This window comes from Chelonoidis abingdonii, chromosome 15, assembly GCF_003597395.2.
Source record: "Chelonoidis abingdonii isolate Lonesome George chromosome 15, CheloAbing_2.0, whole genome shotgun sequence".
Lineage (NCBI taxonomy): Eukaryota > Metazoa > Chordata > Testudines > Testudinidae > Chelonoidis > Chelonoidis abingdonii.
This window is the reverse complement of record NC_133783.1, coordinates 31,353,511-31,381,109: the sequence shown is the minus strand read 5'-3', so window position 1 is coordinate 31,381,109 and position 27,599 is coordinate 31,353,511. Positions and strand designations below refer to the sequence as shown.

General features: G+C 40.5%; 1 protein-coding gene across 2 annotated transcripts; it reads right to left on the bottom strand.

The window, feature by feature from the left end:
* Positions 1-27: 27 nt before the first annotated feature.
* LOC116818999 (lipase member M-like) lies at positions 28-27,599 on the bottom strand. 2 transcript variants are annotated; one of them, XM_032770317.2, is made up of 11 exons: positions 27,336-27,599; positions 26,355-26,440; positions 23,237-23,351; positions 16,662-16,779; positions 15,589-15,787; positions 14,652-14,761; positions 13,499-13,635; positions 12,630-12,776; positions 11,467-11,538; positions 766-837; positions 28-554 (listed from the first exon to the last, which is right to left on the bottom strand). In XM_032770317.2, the coding sequence occupies exons 3-11, from the start codon at positions 23,342-23,344 to the stop codon at positions 321-323; spliced, it is 1,197 nt and encodes a 398-aa protein (XP_032626208.1). In that variant the 5' UTR covers positions 23,345-23,351; positions 26,355-26,440; positions 27,336-27,599; the 3' UTR covers positions 28-320. The 2 variants fall into 2 exon arrangements, with proteins under 2 accessions (XP_032626208.1, XP_032626207.1); XM_032770316.2 differs by lacking the exon at positions 27,336-27,599 and adding an exon at positions 26,542-26,630.

Below are 27,599 nucleotides of genomic sequence, written 5' to 3'. Positions count from 1 at the left end.
ACACACACACACACACACACGCACACTCGGCACTGGACTCTCTTCTGCCTTCCATAGCAGGAGTGAAGTTAAAGCGATTCTTTGAGAAATGTAGCTTTGTTTCCTGAGGTGATACTGTAGTTACGGAAAATCACCAGGAGGATAGAAAATATGACAACAACAAATATGGTGAAAATACAGCCAATCATAGTAAATAATGGAGTCAGTAGAAGGGTTAACTTTTTTATAAAAAGGAAAATAGGCCTCTTTCCATACACAGAGAAAACAAGCTTCATCAGTGGAATCCATCATTAACCTAAACCATGGCTAGTTTGTGCGGTTTATGGATGCTTCTCCATTAGATCAATAATTTCATTGTACATGCGCAGCGGCGCATCCAGCCCCCAGATGAAATCCAGATGTGCCCATTCAGGAATGTTTTTGTAATGAACAAGATTAATAATTTGAGGGAGTAAAACATTAGCATCCTTTAAGTCTGCAAGCAAGTCTTGTCCACCAGTCCATATTGCAGTTGGCACTGTCATATCTTTTATCTTGTATAAAGGAGGGGTGGCCTGGAAAACAGTGAATAGTGTAGAAATGAAAGTCTATGAAATAACAGCAAATTTTAGACACATCCATTCAGTAAATGATGAGAGAAGCTACTCCTCAATGAAAACCAGGAAGAAAAATGCCCCTTACTTCCCCCACTCCTGAGCTCTCTTGCCAATTGTTTTATTTTTCCAAAGATGATGGCACTATTACACAAAAAAATCACAATCCTACCTGACCAAATTTCGCCATATTCTTGGTTTGACTGCGCCAGTTATAAGCTTGGAATTCCCCTGAATTAAGTATCTAATATGAAAAGCAAGAAAGATAAAAAATTACAGTTGTAATACACAAATCAGTTGATCAGGGGATAAAAAGTAAGTCATGGAAACTTTCACCTCAAAGCCTTTGGTTGGATTCCACCTTACACTATGTTGACAGTAATTAAACTTAATCCCATTTGAAGGCTGTGTGGAAGCCTACACTAAATTAGCTCAGAGACAAGTGGATAGGTGTCTCTGTTAGCATCCAAGAAATTACCAAGAGTCGGTAACCTTGTTACCGCAGTGGGGTCCTGGTTCATGAGTAGGGCTCCTAGGCACTTTGGTAATACAAATTATAAATGGTAATAAGGACTAACTGGACTTGGGAGACCAAATTACAGCATATTTGCCAACTGGTGGACAGTTATAGTATAGAATGAAACCATTTGCAGCGTTCCCCCATTTCATTTTTTCCCCTTGAGTCTCTATACAAGATTAAAATATATGCTCTAGTTCAAAGGAATTATTTGGGGAAATGCTATGGCCTATGTTATACAGGAGGTCAGACTAGATGACCACAATGCATCCTCTGGCTTTTGAAGCTCTGAATCTGTATCTATTTCTTTACAGATACAGATCACACACATAAAATGTAGGGCTGTCAAGCAAATAAAAAAATGAATCACTATTAATCGTGCTGTTAATAATAGAATACCATTTATTTAAATATTTTTGGATGTTTTCTACATTTTCCAATATATTATTTCAGTTACAATACAGAATGCAAAGTGGACAATGCTCACTTGATATTTATTTCTGATTACAAATATCTGCATTGTAAAAAACTAAAGAAATAGTATTTTTCAATTCACCTAATGCAAATACAGTAGTGCAATCCCATTATCATGAAAGTTGAATTTTAAAATGTAGATTTATGTACAAAATATAACTGCATTCAAAAATAAAACAATGTAAAACTTTAGAGCCTACAAGTCCATCCAGTTCTACTTCTTGTTCTACCAATTGTGCAGACAAACAAGTTTGTTTACATTTGCAGGAGATAATCCCGCCCATTTCTTATTTACAATGTCACCTGAAAGTGAGAACAGGCATTCTTATGGCACTGTTGTAGCCAGTATTGCAAGATATTTACATGCCAGATGCACTAAAGATTCATATGTCCCTTCATACTTCAACCCCTGTTCCAGAAGACATGTGTTGATGCTGACAACAGGTTCTGCTCAACAATGACCCAAACCAGTGTGAACCAATGCATGTTCATTTTCATCATTTGAGTCAGATGCCATCAGTAGAAGGTTGATTTCCTTCTTGGTGGTTTGGGTTCTGTAGTTTTCGCATCAGAGAGATGCTCTTTTAAGACTTCTGAAAGCATGCTCCACACTTCCTCCCTCTGTGATTTTGGAAGGCACTTCAGATTCTTAAACCAGTTCAATTGCTGTACCTATCTTTAAAAAATCTCACATTGGTATCTTCTTTGTGTTTTATCAAATCTGCATTGAAGGTGTTCTTAAAACGAACAACGTGCTGGGTCATCATCTGAGCTTGTTATAACATGAAATATATTGGAGAATGCTGATAAAATAGAGCCGGAGACATACAATTCTCCCCCAAGGAGTTGAATCACAAATTTAATAAACACATGTTTTTTTTAATGAGCATCATCAGCATGGAAGCATGCCTTCTGGAATGATGGTTGAAGCATGAAGGGGCATACAAATGTTTAGCATGTCTGGCACATAAATACCTTGGAATGCCAGTGTGACAGGTTGGATCACAGAAACCCCCTTGGGATCTGCTCCCTGACGTGCCAAGACTACTTCTGCTCCTGTTTTCCCTGCCAGCTCAGGACTCCAGCACACTGTCTTGCTCAGCCAGATACTCCCGTCTGCTCCAACACAGACCCAGGGTCTGAATTACTTGCCCCAAATCTGGAGGTTTACCTGAAAGCAGCTAACAGAAGTGTGCTTGTCTTTAACACCCAGATGCCCAGCTCCCAATGGGGTCTAAACCCAAATAAATCCTTTTTACCCTATATAAAGCTTATGCAGGGTAAACTCATAAATTGTTTGCCCTCTGTAACACTGATAGAGATGCACAGTAGTTTGCTCCCAGGTATTAATACATACTCTGAGTTAATAAGTAAAAAGTGATTTTATTAAATACATAAAGTAGGATTTAAGTGGTTCCAAGTAGTAACTGACAGAACAAAGTAAGTCACCAAGCAAAATAAAATAGAACAAATCTATGTCTAATCAAACTGAATACAGATAATCTCACCCTCAGAGATGTTTCAGTAAGTTTTTTCTCAGGGTATGGCTACACTTGGAAATGTGCAGCGCTGGGAGTTACAGCTGTGGTTGTACAGCTGTGTAGGAACAGTGCTGCAGTGTGGCCACACTGACAGCTACCAGCACTGCAGTGTGGCCACATTTGCAGCATTTGCAGCGCTGTTGGGAGTGGTGCATTGTGGGCAGCTATCCCAGCGTTCAAGTGGCTGCAACGGCTTTCAAAAGTAGGGGTGGGTGGAGTTGACAGGGACGTCGGGGAACCAGAGAGAGTTGGATTTTTGGAGCAGACACTGTGACAGCCCCTGCCCTTGCAAGTCAAAAGCGGGGTGGGTGGAGTGTGACAGGAGCATGGGAGACGAGAGATCGATTTTGAGGCAGCACTGTGAGCTCCCTGGCCTTGCAAATCTGGCCATTTCCCCCCCCTCTCTCATCACTCGTTAAAATGGTAAAAGCAGGTTCAGACCAGATAAGCAGCTTCTCGATGACTCCCTCCCCCCCTCCGCCTGCTTGTTTCTCCTCAAGCAACACTGTGAAATTCCAAAGCCTCGGCTCGGCTCGCATCGCTGGAGCAAAAGAGCAGCTGTGTTGTAGCTTGGGATAGTACCTTCCGGTTGTAGACAGGAATTCTGGGATACCTCTTAAACCCTGGAGGCCAATAGACAGCGCTGTGAGTGTCCACACCTGACCTGAGGCAGCGCTGCTCACCGAGCGCGCTGGATCTCGCTCATAACCGTAGCAGACCAAGAGTACAGCCAGCGCTGCCGCAGGGAAGTGCAGCAGCTGGCTGGCTTGTAAGTGGGACACTGAGTCAGTTGCAGGCGCTGTAACCCCCTCACCAGCGCGCAACTTGCAGTGAGCCAGCCCTCAGACTGGACACTTCAGGCTGGGCCAATTATTTCCCCTGGTCTTTGCCAACTAGGTGGTAGCTAGGATTCTTATGTGGCTCCTCTCCTTCTTTCTCTTCCAACCCCTTTCTAATATCTTTGGCATAAGCGGAATCCCTTTGTCCCCTCTGTGAGTCCCACCCCTTCTGTCAATGGAAAGCGCAGTAAAGATGGATTCCAGTTCAGGTGACAGTGATCACATGTCACTCCCAGACTTCATTATCCACTTGCCAGCAACACACTATACAGGAAGACTTACAGGTAAAAACACAGTCATTTGCAGACAATGATCCTAGTTAATGGGAGTCGTCAAGATTCCAAACCACCATTAATGGCCCACACTTTACATAATTACAATTGGCCCTCAGAGTTATATTTCATATTTCTAGTTTCAGATACAAGAGTGGTACATTTATACAAATAGGATGATTACACTCAGTAGATGATAAGCTTTGTAATGATACCTTACAAGAGACCTTTTGCATGAAGCATATCTAAGTTACATTATATTCACTTATTAATTTTTTATAAAACCATATAGACTGGACAACGTCACAGCTGGCTACAAAAGTGCATGAGAACACCTGTTCTCACTTTCAGGTGACATTGTAAATAAGAAGCAGGCAGCATTATCTCCTGTAAATGTAAACAAACTTGTTTGTTTTAGTGATTTGCTGAACAAGAAGTAGGACTGAGTGGACTTGTAGGCTCTAAAGTTTTACACTGTTTTGTTTTTTAATGCAGTTATGTCACAAAAAAATCTACATTTGTACATTGCACTTTAATGATGAAGCGATTGCACTATAGTACTTGTATGAGGTGAATTGAAAAATACTATTTCTTTTATCATTTTTACAGTGCAAGTATTTGTAATCAAAAATAATAATGTAAAGTGAGCACTGTACACTTTGTATTCTGTGTTGTAATTGAAATAGATATATCTGAACATGTAGAAAAACATCCAAAATATTTAATATATTTCAATTGATATTCTGTTATTAACAGTACGATTGAAACTGTGATTAATCACAATTAATTTTTTTAGTCACAATTAATATTTTTGAGTTAATCACATAAGTTAACTGTGATTAATTGACAGCCCTAATAAAAAATATAATCAGGACAAATTTCCCAAATGCTCACACATCCATAATATGTATTTTGCCACCCCTTTGTAACACTTTGCAGTTTGCTTTGGATTTAACTATCTTGAGTAATTTTGTATCTGCAAACTTTGCCACCTCACTGTTTACCCCTTTTTCTAAATCATTTATGAATATATTGAACAGTGCTCATCCCAGTATAGATCCTTGGGGGACCCTACTATTTACTTCTCTCCATTGTGAAAACTGACAATTTATTCTTACTATTTGTTTCTGTCTTTTAACCAGTTACTGATTCATGAAAGGACCTTCCTTCTTATCCCGTGACTGCCTACTTTGCTTAAGACTTTTGGAGTAAGACTTTGTCAAAGGCTTTCTGAAAGTCCAAGTACCCTATATCCACTGGATCACCCTTTTCCACTTGCTTGTTGACACACTGAAAGAATTCTAATAGATCGGTGAGGCATGATTTCCCTTTACAAAAGCCTTGCTAACTCTTTCCCTTCAAATCACGTTCATCTAAGTGTCTGATAATTCTGTTATATATTATAGTTTCAACCAATTTGTCTGGTACTGAATTTAGGTTCACTGGCCTGTAATTGCCAGGATTGCCTCTGGAGCCTTTTTAAAAAAATGGAATTATATTAGTTATCCTCCAGTCATCTGGTATAGAGTCTGATTTAAGCAATAGGTTACATACCACAGTTAGTAGTTGTGCAATTTCATATTTGAATTCCGAACTCTTGGGTGAATACCATCTGGTCCTGGTGATTTATTACTATTTAATTTATCAGTTTTTAGTTTTATCACCTCAGTCTGAGATAGTTCCTCTGATGTGTCATATAAAAAAATGGCTGGTGTGGGAAGCTCCCTGATATCCTCTGCAGTGAAGACTGATTGAAAGATTTTATTTAGCTTCTCTGCAATGGCCTTGTCTTCCTTGAGTGCTCCTTTAGCACCTTAATCATACAGTGGCCCCACTGATTATTTGGCAGGTTTGCAGGGAGTTCACTCTTGTGACTGTTCCTTTTAATTTCTGTTTAATTAGCCTCCTCATTTTTGTATGGTTCCTCTTTTTGAAGTGCTACTGTGGTGCGTTTCTTTGGTATTTTCCCTCCTGTTCAAGTGTTTGTGGTTGCAACGGATGTATATGCATATTTGCAACTGCACTGTACCTGGAAGTGTTTCCTTCTCTGTCCCCCATCCTGCAGTATTGGCAGAGTACTTATCTTAGTATAAGAATGTCTTATCTTACACTGACCACAAAAACAAAAATTCAGCAACTCTGTCACACAACATTTCCTTTTCCTAGAATATGCAATCACACAAGGAAAGATAGTAAACTTACTGACTAGAAGAATTATTATTGTCTGTAGTTCTAACACTCATAGACTCATAGGTCAGAAGGGACCAATATGATCATCTAGTCTGACCTCCTGCACAAAGCAGGCCACAGAACCCTACTCATTCACTTCTATAACAAACCCCTAACCTATGTCCGAGTTATTGAAGTCTTTAAATTGTGGTTTGAAGACCTCAAGCTGCAGAGAATCCCACCACCAGGCAAGTGACCATGCCCACGCTGCAGAGGAAGGCGAAAAACTCCAGGGCCTCTGCCAATCTACCCTGGAGGAAAATTCCTTCCCGACCCCACATATGGTGATCAGCTAAACCTGAGCATGTGGGCAAGACTCACCAGCCAGCACTCAGGAAAAGTTCTCTGCAGTAACTCAGATCCCATCCCATCCAACATCCCATCACGACCATTGGGCAGACTTATCTGCTGATAATCAAAGATCAATTGCCAAATTAAACTATCCTATCATACCATCCCTTCCATAAACTTATCAAGCTTAGTCTCAAAGCCAGATATGTCTTTTGCCCCCACTACTCCCCTTGGAAGGCTATTCCAGAACTTCACTCCTCTCAATGTGTTAGAAACCTTCGTCTAATTTCAAGTCTAAAACTTCCTAATGTCCAATTTGTACCCATTTGTTCTTGTGTCTACATTGGTACTAAGCTTAAATAATTTCCTCTCCTTCCCTAATGTTTAATCCCCTGATATATTTATAAAGAGCAAGCATATCCTCCGGCAGCCTTCTTTGGCTAGGCTTAACAAGCCAAGCTCTTTCAGTCTCCTTTCATAAGGCAGGTTTTCCATTCCTCAGATCATCCAGTAGCCCATCTCTGAACCTGTTTCAGTTTGAATTCATCCTTCTTAAACATGGGAGACCAGAAACTGCACATAGTATTCCAGATGAGGTCTCACCAGTGCCTTATATACGGTACTAAACCTCCTTACTTTGCTGGGAAATACCTCGCCTGATGCATCCTAAACTGCATTTGTTTTTTAACGGCCATATCGCATTTGGTGGCATAGTCATCCTGTGATCAACCAATACTCCAAGGTCCTTCTCCTCCTCTGTTGCTTCCAACTGATGTGCCCCCAATGTATATCTAAAATTCTTATTATTAATCCTTAAGTGCATGACCTTGCACTTTTCACTATTACATTTCATCCTATTTTCTATTACTCCAGTTAACAAGGTCATCCAGATCTTCCTGTATGATATCCGGTCCTCTACTGTCGTTAGCAATCACCTCCAGCTTTGTGTCATCCGCAAACTTTATTAAGCATCATTCCTGCTCTGTGCCAAGGTCAGTAATAAAAATGTTTAAATAAGATTTGGTCCCAAAACTGATCCTTGAGGGACTCCACTAGTAACCTCCCTTCCAGCCTGACAGTTCACGGCCGTACGACCCTTGGAGTATCCCCTTTAAACCCAGTTTAACCTATCCACTTTATAATTTTCATATTGATCTCCGTCTTTTCAATGTTAACTAATAATTCTCCTGTGAAACCGTGCAATGCCTTACTGAAATCGTGGTAAATTAGACTCTACTGCTTTTCTCTTTGGCTATAATAATCTGTCCACTTCCTTCGAAGAAGTGAGATAGGTTGGTTTTGGCACAATCTACCTTTTAGTAAAAACCATGTTGTAATTTGTCCCAATTTACATTGTCCTCAATGTCCTTAAACTACTTTTCTCCTTTCAAAATTTTTTCCAAGACCTTACATACTACCAGAAGTCAAACTAACAGGCCTATAGTTACTCAGATCCACGTTCTCTTGAAGATAGGAACATGTTAGCAATTTCTCTGATTTCCAAAATTTGTTTGTCTTTCCTGGGAGAATTTCAAATACCTGTTGTTTAAAATGTAATAAAAAAGTACTGGTTTTTGTTGAGATTTCCATTGTAAACCACAAATTAGGGCGAGTTTTCCCACCATTAGCTTAACTTTCACTTCAGAATATTAATAAGATATTCTAATTTGTTTAGAACATATCAGTGGTTAGCACCTACTTTGAACTCAAAAAGCTGAACAGTACCTGGCTCCAGTGGATTACATTTGTAACAGAGTTCCTGCGGGGCTCGGCGCTACATATACTTAACACGACTCTGAAAGAAAACATTCAGTGAGGACCAGTTCCCACCCCCTTTCTTACAGAGTGAGTACCTTTTCACTAGGTATTTCTGTAATGCAGTGAAAACTACTCATGGAGTAAGGTACTCCATATTGAGTAAAGGTGGCAGTTATCAGCCCTTACCAAGTACTTCAAAATGTGGCAATGCATTGGATACAGAAAAAACATTATGCAGAATTTTTAACAGAGTTACAGGTCTCAAAAGGATATGAAATCAACCATTTTGATTAAAGGCAGGAGATTTATCAAGAGATACTAGAGTATTTATTTTTAGTTTTCACACTGTAGCCGATTTAATAGGTAGGATTTGTGAGTATGATGGGGAGCCCTTTGATGGTCCAGGAATTGTGCTAACTGCCAATGAAACATTATACAGCTAAATCCTGAGTCACGTCCTTAAGAACAGCTTGTTAACAGTTCCATAAATTCAGCAAAAGTCTAATTCAAAAATCAAAGGGGATTTTGCCTGAATTGAACAAAAAAAGGGATCTCCAAGTGTCAGTCTCCCTGTTCAGCATATGTTTCATTCTTGGAACCATGGAGAGACCTCTGCAGTGTTGAGGATCCATGTGATGGAGTGAGTTAGATGAACGGGGGGGGGGGGGTTTGCTACAAGCATTGTTCCTTCTCTCCCCTTTCTAACCTCAGAGGAATCTGCTGAATAATGGGATTACATGCCTGAGGCTTAATAACCTTTTCTGTGGTTGCCCAAGTGCACTGTAAAACTTCAAGTATAAACAGTTCCATCGCAGGCAGCCACCACGATAAGCTTTCTCACATGGAGAGAACTCCAGCTTATTTCCCTAAACACTTGTGAGTCTTGAGACATCTGTGGATTCTGAGAGACTGAACTCTTGCATTTCTGACAGGTTGGAAGAAAAAGCTTTTTCCCCCAAAACAGTTCATATAGCCCCTCTGAGGGCTTCCTGTCTCTCAAACCATTTCTGTGACTTTTCCATGGAAGGATTGATTTGGCCCTGACTAAGGGACTCAAGATTCAAATCACATGAGTTTCAAGTTAAAAATGAATATGCTGAATATAGGGGCTAGAAATCTCCCCAGACAACTACAGCCAGCTGTGTCGTACATACATGATTCATGTTATTTACATTGTGCCTCCCAGGAATGTAAGAAGACATTCCACAAAGCTTAGTAAAAATGCCGCGGCCACAAAAGTGATACTAATAGCCCAGTCAACTTGGTTGAAAATTAATCCTTCTGCAAGCAAGACCTGGGAAAAACACAAAGGTCAGCTCACTTATCTGAATTGTTCTATGCATCTTTTTCAGCCCTCCTCCCCTTACACTCTATTTCCCCCTCTTTCCCCTACTACATCCCTATTTTTCCTCCCCCCTCCAACCTGCTGTAACATACTGGCTGGGGGGAGGGGCATTTGGGAAAGAAGTTGTGTTATCCCACTCAACAGGGTTTAGGCACAGATCTCTCTAACTTTTCACCAGCAAGTGCCCATGCCACGCTTGCAGAGGAAGGCGAAAAACTTCACAGGGCCTTGCAATCTACCCTGGAAGGAAAATCCTTCCCGACCCCACATATGGTGCATCAGCTAAACCTGGCATTGTGGGCAGACTCACCAGCTCAGCTCAGGAAAGAGTTCTCTGCAGTAACTCAGATCCCATCCCATCAACATCCCATCAACCGACCATCTGGGCAGACTTATCTCTGATAGCAACAGATCAATTGCAAATTAAACTAGTTCCTATCATACATCCCTTCCATAAACTTATCAAGCTTAGTCTCAAAGCCAGATAGTCTTTTTGCCCCCAACTACTCCCTTGGAAGGCTATTCCAGAACTTCACTCCTCTCAATGGTAGAAACCTTCGTTCTAATTTCAAGTCTAAACTTCCTAATGTCCAATTTGTACCCATTTTGTTCTTGTGTCTACATTGGTACTAAGCTTACATAATCTTCCTCTCCTTCCCTAATGTATAATACCCCTGATATATTTTATAAAGAGCAAGCACTATCCCCGTCCGCAGCCCTTCTTTTGCTAGGCTAAACAAGCAAGCTCTTTTCAGTCTCCCTTTCATAAGCAGGTTTTCCATTCCTCAGTTCACCTAAGTAGCCCATCTCTGAATCCGTTTCAGTTTGAATTCATCTTCGTTAAACATGGGAGACCAGAACGCTGCACATAGTATTCTCAGATGAGGTCTCACCAGTGCCTATATATAACGGTACTAACACCTCCTTTCTTTGCTGGAAATACCCTCGCACTTGATGCATCCTAAACGCATTTGCTTTTTTTAACGGCCATATTCGCATTGGTGGCATAGTCATCCTGGTGATCAACCCCAATACTCCAAGGTCCTTCTCCTCCTCTGTTGCTTCCAACTGATGGTGCCCCCAATGTATTCCTAAAATTCTTTGTATTAATCCCTTAAGTTGCATTGACCTTGCACTTGTCACTATTACATTCATCCTTTTCTATTACCAGAACAAGGTCAATCCAGATCTTCCTGTATGATCTACCTTTAGTAAAACCATGTTGTAATTTGTCCCAATTACCATTGTCCTCAATGTCCTTAACTACTTTCTCCTTCAAAATTTTTTCCAAGACCTTACATACTACAGAAGTCAAACTAACAGGCCTATAGTTACTCAGATCACCGTTTTTCCTTTTCTTGAAGATAGGAACTATGTTAGCAATTCTCTGATTTCCAAATTTGTTTGTCTTTCCTGGAGGAATTTCAATACCTGTTGTTTAAATGTCAATAAAAAGTACTGTTTTTGTTGAGATTTCAGTTGTAAACCACAAATTAGGCGAGTTTCCCACCATTAGCTGTAACTTCACTTCAGAATATTAAATATATCTAATTTGTAGAACATACAGTGGTTAGCACCTACTTTGCAACCCAAAAGCTGAACAGTACCTGGCTCCAGTGGATTACATTTTGTACAGATGTTCCTGCGGGGGCTCGGGCTACATATACATTAACACGACTCTGAAAGAAAACATTCAGTGAGGGACCAGTTCCACCCCCTTTCTTACAGAGTAGTACCTTTTCACTAGAGTATTTCTGGTAATTGCAGTGAAACTACTCATGGAGTAAGGTACTCCATATGAGTAAAGGTGGCAGGATCAGCCCTTACCAAGTACTTCAAATGTGGCAATGCATTGGATACAGAAAAACATTATGCAGAATTTTTAACAGAGTTACAGTCTCAAAGGATATGAAATCAACCATTTTGATAAGGCAGGAGATTTATCAAAGAGATTACAGAGTATTTATTTAGTTCACACTTGTAGCGATTAATAGGTAGGATTTGTGATATGAGGGGGAGCCCTTGATGGTCCAGGAATGTGCTAACTGCCATGAACATATACAGCTAAATCCTGAGTCACGTCCTTAAGAAGCTGTTACACAGTCCATAATTCAGCAAAAGTCTAATTCAAAAATCAAAGGGGATTTTGCCTAGAATTGAACAAAAAAGGGATCCTCCAAGTGTCAGTCTCCCTGTTCATGCATATGTTTCATTCTTGGACCCATGGAGAGACCTCTGCAGTGTTGAGGATCCATGTGATGGGAGGAGTTAGATGAACGGGGGGGGGGGGGTTTGCTACCAAGCATTGTTCCTCTCTCCCTTCTAACCTCAGAGGGAATCTGCTGAAAATGGGATACAGCCTGAGGCTTAATAACCTTTTCTGTGGTGCCCCAGTGCACTGTAAAACTTCAAGTATAAACAGTTCCATCGGCAGCAGCCACCACGATAAGCTTTCTCACCATGGGAGAGAACTCCAGCATATTTCCCTAAACACTTGTGAGTCTTGAGACATCTGTGGATTCTGGAGACTGAACTGCTTGCATTTCTGACAGGTGGAGAAAAGCTTTCCCCCAAAACAGTCATATAGCCCTCTGAGGGCTTCCTGTCTCTCAAACCATTTCTGTGGACTTTTCCATGGAAGGATGTGATTTGGCCCTGACTAAGGACTTCAAGATTCAAATCACAGAGTTTCAAGTTAAAAATGAATATGACTTGAATATAGGGGCTAGAAATCTCCCCAGACAACTACAGCCAGCTGTGTTGTACATACCATGTTCATGTTATTTACATTGTAGCCTCCCAGAATGAAGAAGACATTTCCACAAAGCTTAGTAAAAATGCCGCGGCCACAAAAGGAAACAATTAGCTTTCTCAGCCATTCACTTTGGTGAAATAATTCCCTTCTGCCAAGCAAGACCTGGAAAAACACAAAGGCATTGCTCACTTACTGAATTGTTCTATGCATTTTTCTTTTTTCAGCCCTCCTCCCCTTACACTCTATTTCCCCCTCTTTCCCCTACTACATCCCTATTTTTCCTCCCCCCTCCAACCTGCTGGCTACATACTGCTGGGGGGGAGGGGCATTTGGGAAAGAAGTTGTTTGTTTATCCATCAAACAGGTGTAGCACAGGCATTGCTCAATCAATGTGGTTGAGCTTCAGATTTTTTTGCTTGTTTAATAATAGACTCCCTTTCAGGTTAACTCCAGATCTGCTTTTGCTCCTGCACCTGCAAGTACTTATGCACATGAGCAGTTTTGCACAAATAAGTAGCCCCATTGACATCAATGGAATTACTCTCACTTGCGTAACACTTATGCATGTGATTTAGTGTCTATAGGACTGGAGCCACAGTGATTCTTCTGGAATTACTGTAAATATAGGTAAGTATGTTTTTTAAGTCATGAACTTAACTTTGTGGAATGCACTAGTCTCCTTTTGTATTTCTGGACATAAGTAAGAGAAAGATGTAAGTAGGTCAATTAATTCTCCCAGTATTGTGGGCAGAGCTGAACATTGTTAACTACAGACATGAGCAGACCCATACATTTCTAGTTAAATGTATGTTTTCAGTTCGTCCATTCTAAAAGTCAAATAAATATTTAGACAATCAAATATTTTAAGTAGAAGGATCACATACCCTGAGAAACTTTTCAGGAAGATACAGGAGTTTTACTGCAGGGCTTCTGGCATATTTAATTGTAGTTACAGGGGCTAAGGCAAAATACAGTTTGATTCTTTTAGCCAGCTGGGGCATCGTTGAAAATGTAATGAAAGCTGAGAAAATTCAAGAGAGAAGTTAACTAAAGCAACTTTCATAAATTAAAATATCAGTATTTACCATACTCCATCCTTCAGTTTCAAACTTGCAGGCAATCCTATAGCTATTCAAATATTGATTGATTACTGAAGTAAGTGTTCATCCTAGATTTCATTTGAAACTCAGCTATCCTCCCTGTCCTACAGGCTTGCAAACTATTATCTTACATTCTCCTCCTACACTGATACTCTTCTTGTTGTGTTCTAGCTCCACTACTTCTCCAAAAATTCATCTCAAGCATATATACTATTTAGTTCGGAAGATATATGCATTACTCTCCCAAACAACTGCCTCATTATATGGTCTTTGTTTTTACCCTCCACTCTACCCATCCCCTCTGTCAGTGGCCATCTCCACATTTTGCTGTCTTAACTTAAGCCCTGATCCCACAGTTAGATCCAAAACCCCTTAACCCATGAACTCAATGCAACTATTGGGCCATATTAAACTCCAATGTAAGTCCAAATCATTGAAGTTACAGCAGGAATGCATTTGGCCCATTCTGTTTTGTTATCTTTCGTATAAAAGGTGTTAGAAAGATCCAAACATAGTCTTCGCTGCTGTATAGTGGTGCAGACATGATTCCATAACTAGGGCCCTACCAAATTCACGGTCCATTTTGGTCAATTTCATGGTCATAGGATTTTAAAAATAATAAATTTAATGATTTCAGCTATTTAAACCTGAAATTTCATGGTGCTGTAATTGTAGGAGTCCTGACCCAAAAAGAAGCAGAAGTAAGGGTGGCAATACCATGACCCCCCTAAAATAACTTTGTGACCCCCTGCAACTCCCTTTTGGGTCAGGACCCCCAATTTGAGAAATGCTGGTCTCCCCCATGAAATCTGTAAAGTAGAGAGTAAAAGTGCACAAAAGACCAGTTTTCATGAAGGGTGGAGAGGGAGAATGAGATTTCCTGAGATAGGGCCCTATCCATAACACATCACTCTGCATTCCTTGTAACATTACATACCTATAGTGGCACCCTGTGAATAGCCAACATAGTACAACTGCTCTTGTCCAGTTTTCTGCATAATAAAGTTTAGCACTGCTGGAAGGTCAAACTTAGCCATCTCATCAAAACTGCCGAGAGAAAGGATGAAAAACATGCATGCATAAATTAAATCCCAAATGAGTTAGCATTGGATAAGGGAAATCTAGGTTTATCAGATGAGAAAAAACAAACTGCTTTGTGAATAATTCTATTTTGAGTCCTAGGTCTTTGTGGTACCTGGTGTAAAACAGACTATTCACTAATTTCCGAAGTCCTTTCTGCTCATACCTTAGGGATTGATCCAGGCCCCATTGAAGTCAATGGACAGACTTCTTTTAATTAGAGTGGGCTAAGGATCAAACCATGAGTGCTTAATCTTCCTATGTAGAAGAAACAGTTAATTATACAGTAATGGAACCACTTTCATGGTGACACAGGATCATATAATGTACCACTACTGTCTAGTCTTCAAACATCCATTAAAATAAAAGTGCATTGGAAGCCCTAGTGATTCAAGTTTTCTGTTTGCCTTCAGGGAAGGTACAGCGTGGATACAAGCAGTGCTGTCTTCCCTGAGTCACCCCATTGTTGAACCTCAGCAGTGTCTAATAGGCCAATGAGGACTCCAATTAGTGCCAGTTATGGTAATATTTTTTCAGTGTGGCTAGACTACAGCCAGCTCATTATCTAGCACCAGCTTCTAAGCCATCAAATGGCAACAATTTTCACTCATTGTCAACCTGCATTGAGTTTAAACCAATGATCCAGATGCACTCTGACGCCACAGTGATGGGTGCTTTATAAAAATCTAGATAGATGAGCAGACAGATAAAAATGAAAGATTTCAATATCCCATTAACAATATCCCAAGTCCCTCCGAATGCTATTACCAACAGTGCTCAATAATTCAATCTACCTGAAAGACCAGAACTCATCTTGCTCAACAGAAAGATTGAGGTGTCTTCTAGACCAGGTGTTTCCTCTGCTGTTTCCCATCCAAACATCATAGCCAGCATCTGCTAGTATGAAGCCCAGGCTATTGTTGGCCAGGTTTGTGACCCAGTTGCTAGCATCTCCTAGTAACCCATGTTGAAGAAACACAGCAGGCTTTACAACTGAAAGAAAAAAAAATTACTGAGCTGCTTGATTAATATGGTAATACAATGATGCTCCTGTCCAGTACTCAAAACTGTGATTCCCAGTCCTGCGCTAGATTAAAGGCACACTCCTATGGATTTTTTTTAAGCGTTTATCCCTTTTTCAATTTGTTATGAGATGTAATGAATGCCTGGATTTTAAAAAGTTGATTTCCTGTTTATTTTAGGAATATCAGAATGTAAAGTCTAGTCTCGCTGGTTTTACTGAAGAAGTATGGCAGAACTGAGAGACGAGCTTCTAAATGCCTTAGTTTAAGTAGTAAATCCATGGAATATTTAATAAAGGCTTTCTTTATTCAAAATGTTAATTCATCACTGAGATTAAACAGGTGTGAACAAAAGCAACCGTAACACAAACCGTGAGATCCAAGGAAGAAACTTGGCTTTCCTGAAAGTGTGTGTTTGGGGTAGATTGCAGCCTTCAAGCTTTTTTTTTTTTTTAATTTCTACTGATCAAATGCTAAATCCCTCATGATCGGAGTACAAGTTTCAGTTCATTCAAGGCCAGATTTTCAAAAACAGACCATTAGAACATGGTGCTGGAACTACAGGTGCAAGAGTACTCCGTGGTTTCCATCATATACAGAGTTTACAGTTTTGTTCAATGGCTTTCAGCACCCCCTCTATACAAATTGTTCCAATGCCACTGATTTACCATCAAATTCTGCTCACCTAACTCACAAAAACATTTCCATTAACTTCAGTGTGACTACCCACCTAAGGCAAGAAGGACTTGAGTCCAAACGTATGCAGATTGGCAAAGCAATTTAGACATCTGTTTTTCAAAATGTGTCCTATTAAATCTTCGTTGCTTTACAGAAATAAATCATACCCGTATTCCCTTGATTTTCTATTCCATAAGGGATTCTGTTAATGCTAAGGATATAGCCATCTTCCGTCACCACTTCATACTCCTCACTGGGGTACCCTCTATAGGTAATGAGCTTGCTCTGCAAGAGAAAACACAAATGCTTTTACTTCAGATGGCTTAAGGGTGTTCATTTTCTACACAGTATGTACATGGAAGGATCTCTGTGATGAGAAAACTTTGTGGACTAGATCCAGCTGAGGATCTGGTCCCTTAGTTGTTAGTTATCCAGAATAAAAAGAAAATATCATATTTTAATGACACATCCCTCAAAACAACCCCTCTTTTCTTTCATATTCCACAATACATTCTGGAAAGTTTTAGCAGGATTGTTGTAAGCAAGACATGAAAAGTAATTCTTCCACTCTATTCAGCACTGATGAGGTCTCAGTTGGCATACTGTGTCCAGTTCTGGGTACCACACTTTGGGAAAGATGTGGACAAATTAGAGAAAGTCCAGAACAGAGCAACCAAAATTATTAAAAGTCTAGAAAACATGATCTACCTGGAAAGATGTGTTTGTTTAGTCTGGAGGAGAGAAGACTGGGTCTTAAAGTATGTAAAAGGTTGTTATGAAAAGGAGGGTGATAAAGTGTTCTCCTTATCCACCATGGATGGGACAGGAAGCAGTGGAGTAAAATTGCAGCCTGAGAGATTTAGGTTAGACATTAGGAAAAACTTCCTAACTGTAAGAGTAGTTAAGCACTGGAACAAATTATTGTACCTAGGGAGGTTGTGGAAATTCCATCCATCACTGGAAGTTTTTAAGAACTGGTTAGACAAACACCTGTGAGAAATGACCTAGATGATGCTAAGTCCTCCCTTCGTGCAGGGAACTGGACTAGATGATTTAGTGAGGTTCTTTACTGCCCTACACTTCTATGATTCTATGTTCTAAACCTCAGCTCTAGAATTCTGCCACCTAGTCAAACGAAGACAGAAATCTAGAAAAAACTTAAAATATGGAGATTAAAAGAGAAGGATTAATCATTGAGAAATCTATTAGTAGCTAGACATTTCAGTAAGAGTCTATTTTGAAGGATGCCAAGTTAGCTTGTGTAATTCACATACTGTACAAATGTTTATTCAAGGAGATGAATGGTGTTATGTGTATATGGGTATGAAGTTTTTGAAGGAGAGGTGATAGCCCCTCTGAGTTAAGGTTGGACCCAGAGTTACATTTTAAAGCTACTCCAACTGCAACAATAAAATTGTTCTCAAAAGATTTCCTGAAAGTTAACCTTTTAGAAGATCAGAGAACTTCTCCAGAAAATTAAAAAGAAATTAAGTTATTTTTGTGATTAAAATCCCTTAAAGTTGGCTCCTTTTTGATATGTTTGCTGGTTACGTAACCCTTCTTTGTCCCCAATGAAATCAAGTAACACTGCAAAATTTGAAACACAGGTAGACATTGACATTTACTCAGCACTTTTCAGGGTCAAGAACAGTAAAATGACTATGAGTTTAAGATGTAAAATGCTGACATTGTTAGAGTGTGAAATGTGGTGTGATGGCGAAGACTTAGGTCTATGAACTCTGTGTGGCGGCTTCATGAGATGATGAATCATTGGTTCCTATGCAGCTAGGGGGTGCCAGAGAAGACAGTGTGTGTGGAATAGGTTGGAAATGTAAGCAGGGGGTAGAAGGGAATAGTAGAAAAGGAGTGATCTCAGGTAATGTTAAATTCAGTTTTTGAACTTTTCTGATACTGAATTTCCAGCTTTTTAGAATAAAAATATTATGAAACCACCTTAACTTTCAGTTAAAAACTGCTTGTGAACTAAGCAAACCTCACAACAGCCCCATAATATAATGTTATCTCCATTTTACAGTGGGCTACATGATGGCTCAGAAAGGTTAAGTGACTGAATATACCTCTGTATTCACATCCTACAAATTGTTGTAATAATCTTTGTGCAAACTACGCCTTGTAAAGTATCATTTGAAAACTCAATTTGCTGGTCATTGTTGTCCTGGTAAAATGTGGTAGCAACATTGTATGTGAAGTTATAAGCTTTTTCTATATGATGTTATTAACACATAGGATCATGGAACTGGAAGGGACCTTGAGAGGTCATCTAGCCCAGTCTCCTGCTCTTGTGGCAGGACTAATTATCTAGACCATTCATGTCAGGTGTTTGCCTAACCTGCTCTTAAAAATCTCCAATGATGGCGATTCCACAGCCTCCCTAGGCAATTTATTCCAGTGCTTCACCACCCTCACAGTTAGGAACTTTTCCCTAATGTCCAAGCTAAATCTCCTTTGCTGCAATTTAAGCCCATTGCTTCTTGTCCTATCCTCAGAGGTTAAGAAAAACAAATTTTCTTCCTCCTCTTTGTAACAATCTTTTACATACTTGAAAACTATTATCATGTCCCCACTCAGTCTTCTCTTTTCCAGACTAAACAATCCCAATTTTTTCAATCTTCCCTTATAGATCATGTTTTCTAGACCTTTAATAATTTTTTTTGCTCTTCTCTGGACTCCAATTTGTCCACATCCTTCCTGAAATGTGGTGCCCAGAACTGGACACAATACTCCAGTTGAGGCCTAATCAGAACGGAGTAGCATGGAAGAATTACTTCTCATGTCTTGCTTACAAAACTCCTGCTAATACATCCCAGAATAATATTCACTTTTTTTTGCAACAGTGTTACACTGTCAAATCATATTTAGCTTGTGGTCCACTATGACACACAGGTCCCTTTCCATAGTACTCCTTCCTAGTCCCAGTCATTTCCCATTTTGTACATGTGCAAACTCATTGTTCCTTCCTAAATGGAATACTTTGCATTTGTCCTTATTGAATTTTATCCTATTTATTCAGACCATTTCTCTGGTTTGTCCAGATCATTTTGAATTTTAATTCTGTACTCCAAAGCACTTGCAACCCCTCCCAGCTTGGTATCATCCACAAACTTTATAAGTGTACTCTTTATGCCATTATCTAAATCGTTGATTAAGATATTGAACAGAACTGGACCCAGAACCCCTGTAGGACCCCACTCGTTACGCCTTTCCAGCATTTTCCAAAACCCACAGCCCTGCCCAAACTGAGGTTGGCAAACAGGTCTGTCCTACACAAAGGAATGTGTGCTCTGCTTCATTTGCATGTAAGCAGTAAACAGAGTCATCAAGCAGGATGGGAAATAAAGGAAGCTGAAACAGGTGAGAAAAAGGCAGCAAGGTACATCCTTCCACAGACTTTTTGTCTCTTGATGCCCATCTGAAAATGTTGAATCTGAACCAGAGAAGGGGTCTGGACCTACAGGGTTTGGTCAGAAAGACTGCTGAAAATATATGGTGAGAAACTGCTTGAATCTGATATAGTTTGTTAAGTTAGGTATTAGTAAATATCTTATTTTTCCTGTAATCATGTCTGACCCTTATGTCCCGTTACATGTATTCACTTAAAATCTCCCTCTTTGTACATTTGTTTTAGTGTTTTATCTAATCCAGTGTGTCTAAATTGAAGTGTTTGGTAAATGCCATATTATTTATTTTAAAGAAGTAATGGACCTAATATAGCTTGTGTTGTCCAGAAGAGGGCTGGGCTGTATGGGACATACATTTCTGGGAGGAAATCTAAGACTGGGGGTGTGTTGGGGTCACTCGGCAGTATAACTGAGGGTGGTGAGAGGCAGTGTGTAATCCAAGTGTGGCTGGCAGACTGCAGCCACACACAAGCACTCAGCATGTGACTTGCATGCTGGAAGGCTGTTTGTGAGCTGCCCAGGTGGGAGCTACTTCAGCAAGGCATTGTATGGCACCCAAGGTTTCATGGCAAGGGTGACACAGCTGTTCATGAGCTGGAATTGGACCCTGGTATGTCACAGTGACTTGCCCAGGGTCACACAGGAAGTGAGCAGAGCCAGCTCATTGCTCTGAAACCACCACTGTCCCAGAGCTTTAAGGTTGCACATGGTATCCCTGGAAGGCAGGATCGTTTTAGAGATACTCAGCATCCTTTAGTGGCATTTACCCTGCAGGGGCAGTAGGATCAAGATTTTTTAAAAGAAACCAGTGATTTAAAGGGGCTTGATTTTCAGGGAGTGGGTGCTCAGCACTTTTTGAAAATCAGCCCCTTTACTATGTCTGATGCTGGGTGCCCCCCAAAAATGGAGACATCCAAAAATCACAAATCACTTCCAAAAATCTTGGCGGAGGAAGTCTGTAGTTCCAGAACCTCCATTGCTTGCCCTTTTCAGCTGGAAGGTTGGTGCTGGTGCAACAAAATCCAGTATTCAAAGGGAAATTTTACTATGCCACTTCAGTAAAGAAAAATACTGCATGTTGTAGTTTCTACCTCTCATAAGCTGGACTCCGATACTTGTTGGTAGGAAGGAACATCTGGCAAAACAGAATGACAATAAGCCCTGGTCTACGAGTTTAGGTCGAATTTAACAGCGTTAGATCAATTTAACCCTGCACCCATCTACACGACGAAGCCATTTTTGTTGACTTAAAGGGCTCTTAAAATCGATTTCTGTACTCCTTCCTGACAAGGGGATTAGTGCTGAAATCGACCCTGCTGGGTCGAATTTGGGGTAGTGTGGTCGCAATTCAATGGTACTGGCCTCCGGGAGCTATCCCAGAGTGCTCCATTGTGACCGCTCTGGACAGCACCCTCAACTCAGATGCACTGACCAGGTAGACAGGAAAAGCCCCGCAAACTTTTGAATTTAATTTCCAGTTTGGCCATTGTGGTGAGCTGATCAGCACAGGTGACCATGCAGAGCTGATCAGCACAGGTGACCATGGAGTCCCAGAATCGCAAAAGTGCTCCAGCATGGACCAAACAGAAGGTACTGCAACTGATCGCTGTATGGGGGGACAAAGCCATGCTATCTGAACTCTGTTCCAAAAGATAAAATGCCGGAATATTTGAAAAAATCTCCAAGGGCATGAAGGACAGAGGTTATAAAAGGGACCCGCAGCAGTTCCGCGTGAAACCTACCAAAGAATCAGAGAGGCAAACAGCAGCTCCGGGTCAGAGCCCCAAACATGCCGCTTCCATGACGAGCTGCATGCCATGCTAGGGGGTGCCCCCTACAACTACCCCACCTCTGTGCTTCCCTGCTTCCCCACCCATCCCAGGCTACCTTAGCAGTTATCCCCCCATTTGTGAGATGAATTAATAAAGAATGCATGAATTTGAAACAACAATGACTTTATTGCCTCCGCAAGTGAGATCGAAGTGGGGAGGAGAGGGCAGTTGGCTTACATGGAAGTAGAGTGAACCAAGGGGGAAGGTTTTCATCAAGAGAAACAAACAGAACTTTCACACCATAGCCTAGCCAGTCATGAAACTGGTTTTCAAAGCTTCTCTGATGCACAGTGCGCCCTGCTGTGCTCTTCTAACTGCCCTGGTGTCTGCCTGCGCATAATCAGCAGCCAGGCTATTTGCCTCAACCTCCCACCCTGCCATAAATGTCTCCTTCTTTCTCTCACAGATATTGTGGAGCACACAGCAAGCAGTAATAATGATGGGAATATTGATTTTGCTGAGGTCTAACTGAGTCAGTAAACAGTCCCAATGAGCTTTTAAACGTCCAAAGGCACATTCTACCACCATTATGCACTTACTCAGCCTATAGTTGAACTGCTCCTTACTACTGTCCAGGTTTCATGAGCCATGGGAGCAAGGGGTAGGCTGGGGTAGGTGTGACTGCACGGTGCTGCCGACTGGAAGAGCAGCCTGTAACAGAAGCCTCCAGTTGGCATGATATTCCAGGCAGGACTGAATCTCCATTAGACAAAACTTAAAGAAGAGAATGACCTGGAGTCATTCCTATTTTTGTCCAGGTGCCCCCCGACCGACCTCACCAAGGCTGGCCAGGAGCACCCATTTCTACCCAGACGTCCCCAACCAACCTAATCGAGGTTGGCCAGGCGCACCCATGGGACAATGACAATGGCTAGCAGTCGTATTGCATCATCTGCTGTCTGCAAGGCCAGGGGATGCTGTTTTGTCGCACTGCAGTAGCACGTCTTCCAGCAGAACCCAGGAGACATACAGTGACAGTGAGTTGAGATGGACCCATGCTTGCTGTGGTATGCTGTCTGCACAGGAAAAAAGGCCTGAAATGATTTTTTGCTGTTGATGTCATGGAGGGAGGGAGGCGGGGGGCCTGATGACATGTACCCAGAACCACCTGCTACAATGTTTTTGCCCCATCAGGCATTGGGAGCTCAACTCAGATTTCCAATGGGCAGTGGAGACTGTGGGAACTGTGGGATAGCTACCACAGTGCAATGCTCTGAAAGTCAACGCTAGCCTCAGTACTGTGGATGCACACCGCCGACTTAATGTGCTCATTGGGGACACACATAATCGACTGTATCGAATTGATTTCTATAAAATCGACTTCTATTAAATCGACCTATTTTCATAGCGTAGACATAAGTGTTTGAGAACAGGGGAAATGTTAGCTAAGTGTATCTCACCCGAACCTCTTAATACAGACAATTCTAAACAATTCTGTGCTATCAGCAATGCATTCCATTCTTTTTAAATTAATTCCAATGAATAACTTACAATGTTCATATATGCCTCAGGATCCACATGATCTCTCTTCATTCTTATAAGTTTCTCTAAAGATACAGTTCCTTGGAACAAATATGCCACTGTAATGAATAGCCACATCTTGGTTCTGTGTAAAACAGTACATTCATCTGTTAACAACATTGCTCTCGCTGCACGTACAATAACAATACGGACATGGCACTATGTCTGATAAGAGGTGAATTGCTGAGAGATGAAGTTGTGCCTGGTACAACAGTGAGCCACCTGGCACAGCTCCTGATTGCTTATGCAGTGCAAGCAGCAAAAACTGGAAGCAAAAAGCTTCATAATGCACCCACCCAAGAGTCAGGCACATTACCAACTCAGGACTCCCTTGAATACTAGGCTGTAGTGCCAGAATTCAATCCCAAAGGCACTCCATTGCCCTCCTGTCTGCAGAAGGCTGAGCAAGTGCATGATACTTTTTTTCCAAAAGCAGGAGTAAGGAGAATTGTATGGCATGCTGTCCTGTGGCCCCTCAGGTTACTGGGGCATTCTGGCTGCCTCTGCCTCACAGAGACAGAATGCCTCAAAGCATCTCTGCTCAGAAGTTGCATCTCTATATGCTCACATATTCTCGCTTTCTCTCTCACACACATACACTCATGGGGACTGGCTTCAGAGAGGAACAAGACAACAATTTAGTTTGAAGACTCAAAAAGATTTTGACAAATCTGTGGAAATAGCAAGGATATAGTTACAATAATATTTTAAAATTTGACAATTCTCCTATTAAGACAAGGAAAGGCAGGAAGGGCACGTGCAAAGTGACATGTACCATATGATTGACATAGTTGAAGATTTCAGTCTGCTTTTTATCAACATGTTTCATTCTGAAAGTGTAAGAAACTGAATTCTCTGAAGGACTGAAATGAAACCCAGGGTCTGACTGTCCAAGGTTGGCACCTTCTGTCCTTATCTGTTTCCTGTGCAAAGTGAATGCAAAGCACTACCATATGGTTTTGTCCCCACCTTGCACAGGTGTGAATGACTACACAAAGGTACAAGGCAGTGAGGGGTCAGGCCCAATGGACTTACTCAGAAGAATAAAATGACTATTAGATTTATAGAATTGGGCTCTAAATATAGACTAGAGTGACCTCAACACCAATTTTAATTAGCAAAAACAACGAGGAGTCCTTGTGGCCCCTTAGAGACTAACAAATTTATTGACTCCTCATTGTTTTTGCTGATACAGACTAACACAGCTACCACTCTGATTTTAATTAGGTTACTCTAAAACTTTTTTTGTTATTTATTTTTAAAATATCAATGTCACATATAACATATCTCAGGGGAAAATTATTCATACCTGTACATAGATCTCCAATGAGAGAATGAGGCAGAGAAAAAAACTTAGTTCAGAGAGCTATTAAAATTGGATTAATTAGCCCTAGTAACCCTCCATAACAAAGGCGCTAAACATTTGGTGGCACGGAACTAATTTCAGGATCAACACAAGCAATGGCATTGTCACTTGTATAAACAATACTGATGACCTTGTGCTTGGCATATCTGAATTAACTGAGTCGCTGGACCCAGCTTCATACAATATTTTTGTATTTTTATCTTTTGTATTACACCCGGCTGCCTGGGAGTAGGTGTTAGGTTCTGTCTAATTAAACAGACAAAGAAGAGGCAAGCCAGAAACCAAAACTGTTCAGAGAAAGGGTTGGTTTCCACAAACCTCCCCATCTGAAAAAAATTAGAAGAAAAAGTTTTGGTTTTTGGTTCAACATTTCTTTGGTTCTAAAATGTTAGTTCATTTACACTTAAAAAAATGTTAAAAGGTCAAAATGCCTCAAGTGACCCAAACCCATTTTTTTCTGGTTAATCAGTTCTCAAAAATGTTCAGAATGTTGAGTTTTTGTCTCAATTCAAGATGGAAACAATTTTCAATATCGCAATAATTCTTGCAGAATGGGAAAACCATTTCCCATGTAGCTCTAATAACGATCATCCATTCAGTCTCTGATTCCTTATATGTAACTCTTTTTCCTCTTTGATCCCATCCTAAAAGATTAAGGGGACCGGGAATAGGTAGCTAGAAGATTAATTTAATGATGAGGTTTTAGTGGCCTAACTACCTGATCCTATTGCTTAATCTCTTAGGATGGAGTTCAGAGAATTACACATAGGGAGACAGCAAAAACTCTAATGGGGTGATCAATATGCTATGCAATAGGGACGACTATCAACAGAAGCAAGAATTGCACAGCTGCTGTGTAGTAAGTGTAGGAAGCACTTTTGAAAATCAGGTGACTTATGAAGCAACCAAATAAAGACTTCAGATCCTAAATGTAGGCACCCTTTTTTTAAATCATGGCCAGAATTTGTAATTTATACAAACGACCTAAATGTCAAAGTCCCTCTACTTAACAGGGTATGGAGGTGGGCCTTGACAAATTCAGTTGAGTGCAGCAAAGTCCAACCACACCATGGGAATAAGAATGTAAGTGGATGAGGACAGGACAAAGGTGAGAGGGTATTTATGAAATGTGTCTTTGGTCTGTGAATACCTCTGAATCGTTTTGTAGATTTCAGAGAACCAGTAATGTACATCTAAGCTGAGCATATTTCATTGGCAAACACACTGCAGTTGCTGCTCCTCAGGCAGATAAGCATCCATGGTAGTCTTTTCAGAAAAGTTAACGTAAATAAAGGGTTTATTCTTCCCCTTAGAAAAAAAGTTACACATATATGTACACAGAGATATACACACTATATATACAAGGTCCCTTTTAAAATAATGTTAGCTGTTCAGAAAAGTTCACTTTTATAATGAAAAGGATACATGCATTTTAAAGTACTTTCAGATCAACTCATCCTTCCTACTTATTCTCTCACCTCTCTTCCTCTACTGAAAAGATCTACAGACCAGAAGAGAATGAGTTGTACAGTTACCCTTTATCAGAAGGCACCTTTCAGCAAGCAGCAATTCTTTTGTCCATGTAATTTTAAACAACAAGAACAAGCCTTAGAAAGGTTACTTCTCAACAGCACATGCTAAATCATTATTTGGTTTTGTCTCTTGCAACCCCAAGAAAGCCATCACAATTCTGGGTCAGAGTGAAGTGAAAGTATTACCAACCTTGTGCTCAAGTTCACTTGCTCCACTCAGAGATTCTGATGCAGGAGTGACGGCAGCTCTGATGGCCCTGGTGTTTAACAGCAGCACTAGGTAAAGGAGATAAACAATGTGACATAAATAGCACAAAATTTTCCCAATAATAATGGCAATGAGCACTCATTTCTCTCCACTTCCTTCTTCCTTTTACCTGGCAAGTTAGCAGCACTTCAAGTTATTTATATTAAAGGGAGTGCACTGCTTTAGTGCTACTTATAGGAGCTGACTGCTTTGACTCTCACAGAATGCTGTAGTTTTAAGGGGAATACTGAGCCCCTTGAAGTGGAACAGCCTCGTCAGGAATTTCAAATACAAACACATTCACAGAGGTGTCATGCCAATAAAACCTGGAAGAATTCCCTTTTTTACTGCTAGCCTGCCAGGCCAGTTATATTCTTGTTCTATGGAGGGGATAGACGATAATCTCATTCTTTGATGACATGATAAATATGAATTTTACAGCACAAAAATGTTTTTATTCTCTTATATGCACATGCTGCCATTCCATATTGCTAAAGTGATGCAGAAGCAGCTAAGGAGATTTCTTTATTCTGATTACATATGCATACTCTCAGCGTGAATTCCATGCACACAATGATGAATATATAAACCCCTTCAGTGTGCAATTAGAAACGAGAAGGAAAGTTTTAGGGGAGAGTCTGATCCCATGAGATTTGCTGTCACAGAGCCCTGAACTCAGGTCCTGGCTGGAAAGTAAAAGATGAAATAATTATCAAATATCTCGTGTTAAAATGTATTTATAAATGTTATGTCTATCCCTGGGTTTTGGCTGGGCTTTTAAGTCTTTTTTGGTATTTGTTCATAAGGAATTTCAGCTTGCCGCTAATAAAACCATATTTCCTCCTTTCAGCATGAGCTCCAAGTCCCCTTATCTTTGAAGAACAACATGAATTTCCAGAATAGACTGTTCAAATATGTGCTTACCTTTGAATGCCTCATATCATTCAAATTCATTAAGGTGTGGTGCTAACTGGTTCTGAAGAAAGCCTAATTCATTCTTCTGGGGAAAGTTTTATCTTATAGAAAAATATGGAATTCACAACAAAACAACATGACTGGTAGAATCAAACAAATGTGCCAACTCCATAAATATCAATGTATTGGCATACTGACTATTGCAGGGCATAGTCCCTTGATCTCAATGAGACTACAGATGTAGTAAGTGCTTAGTTTAGTAGTAAATGCTCA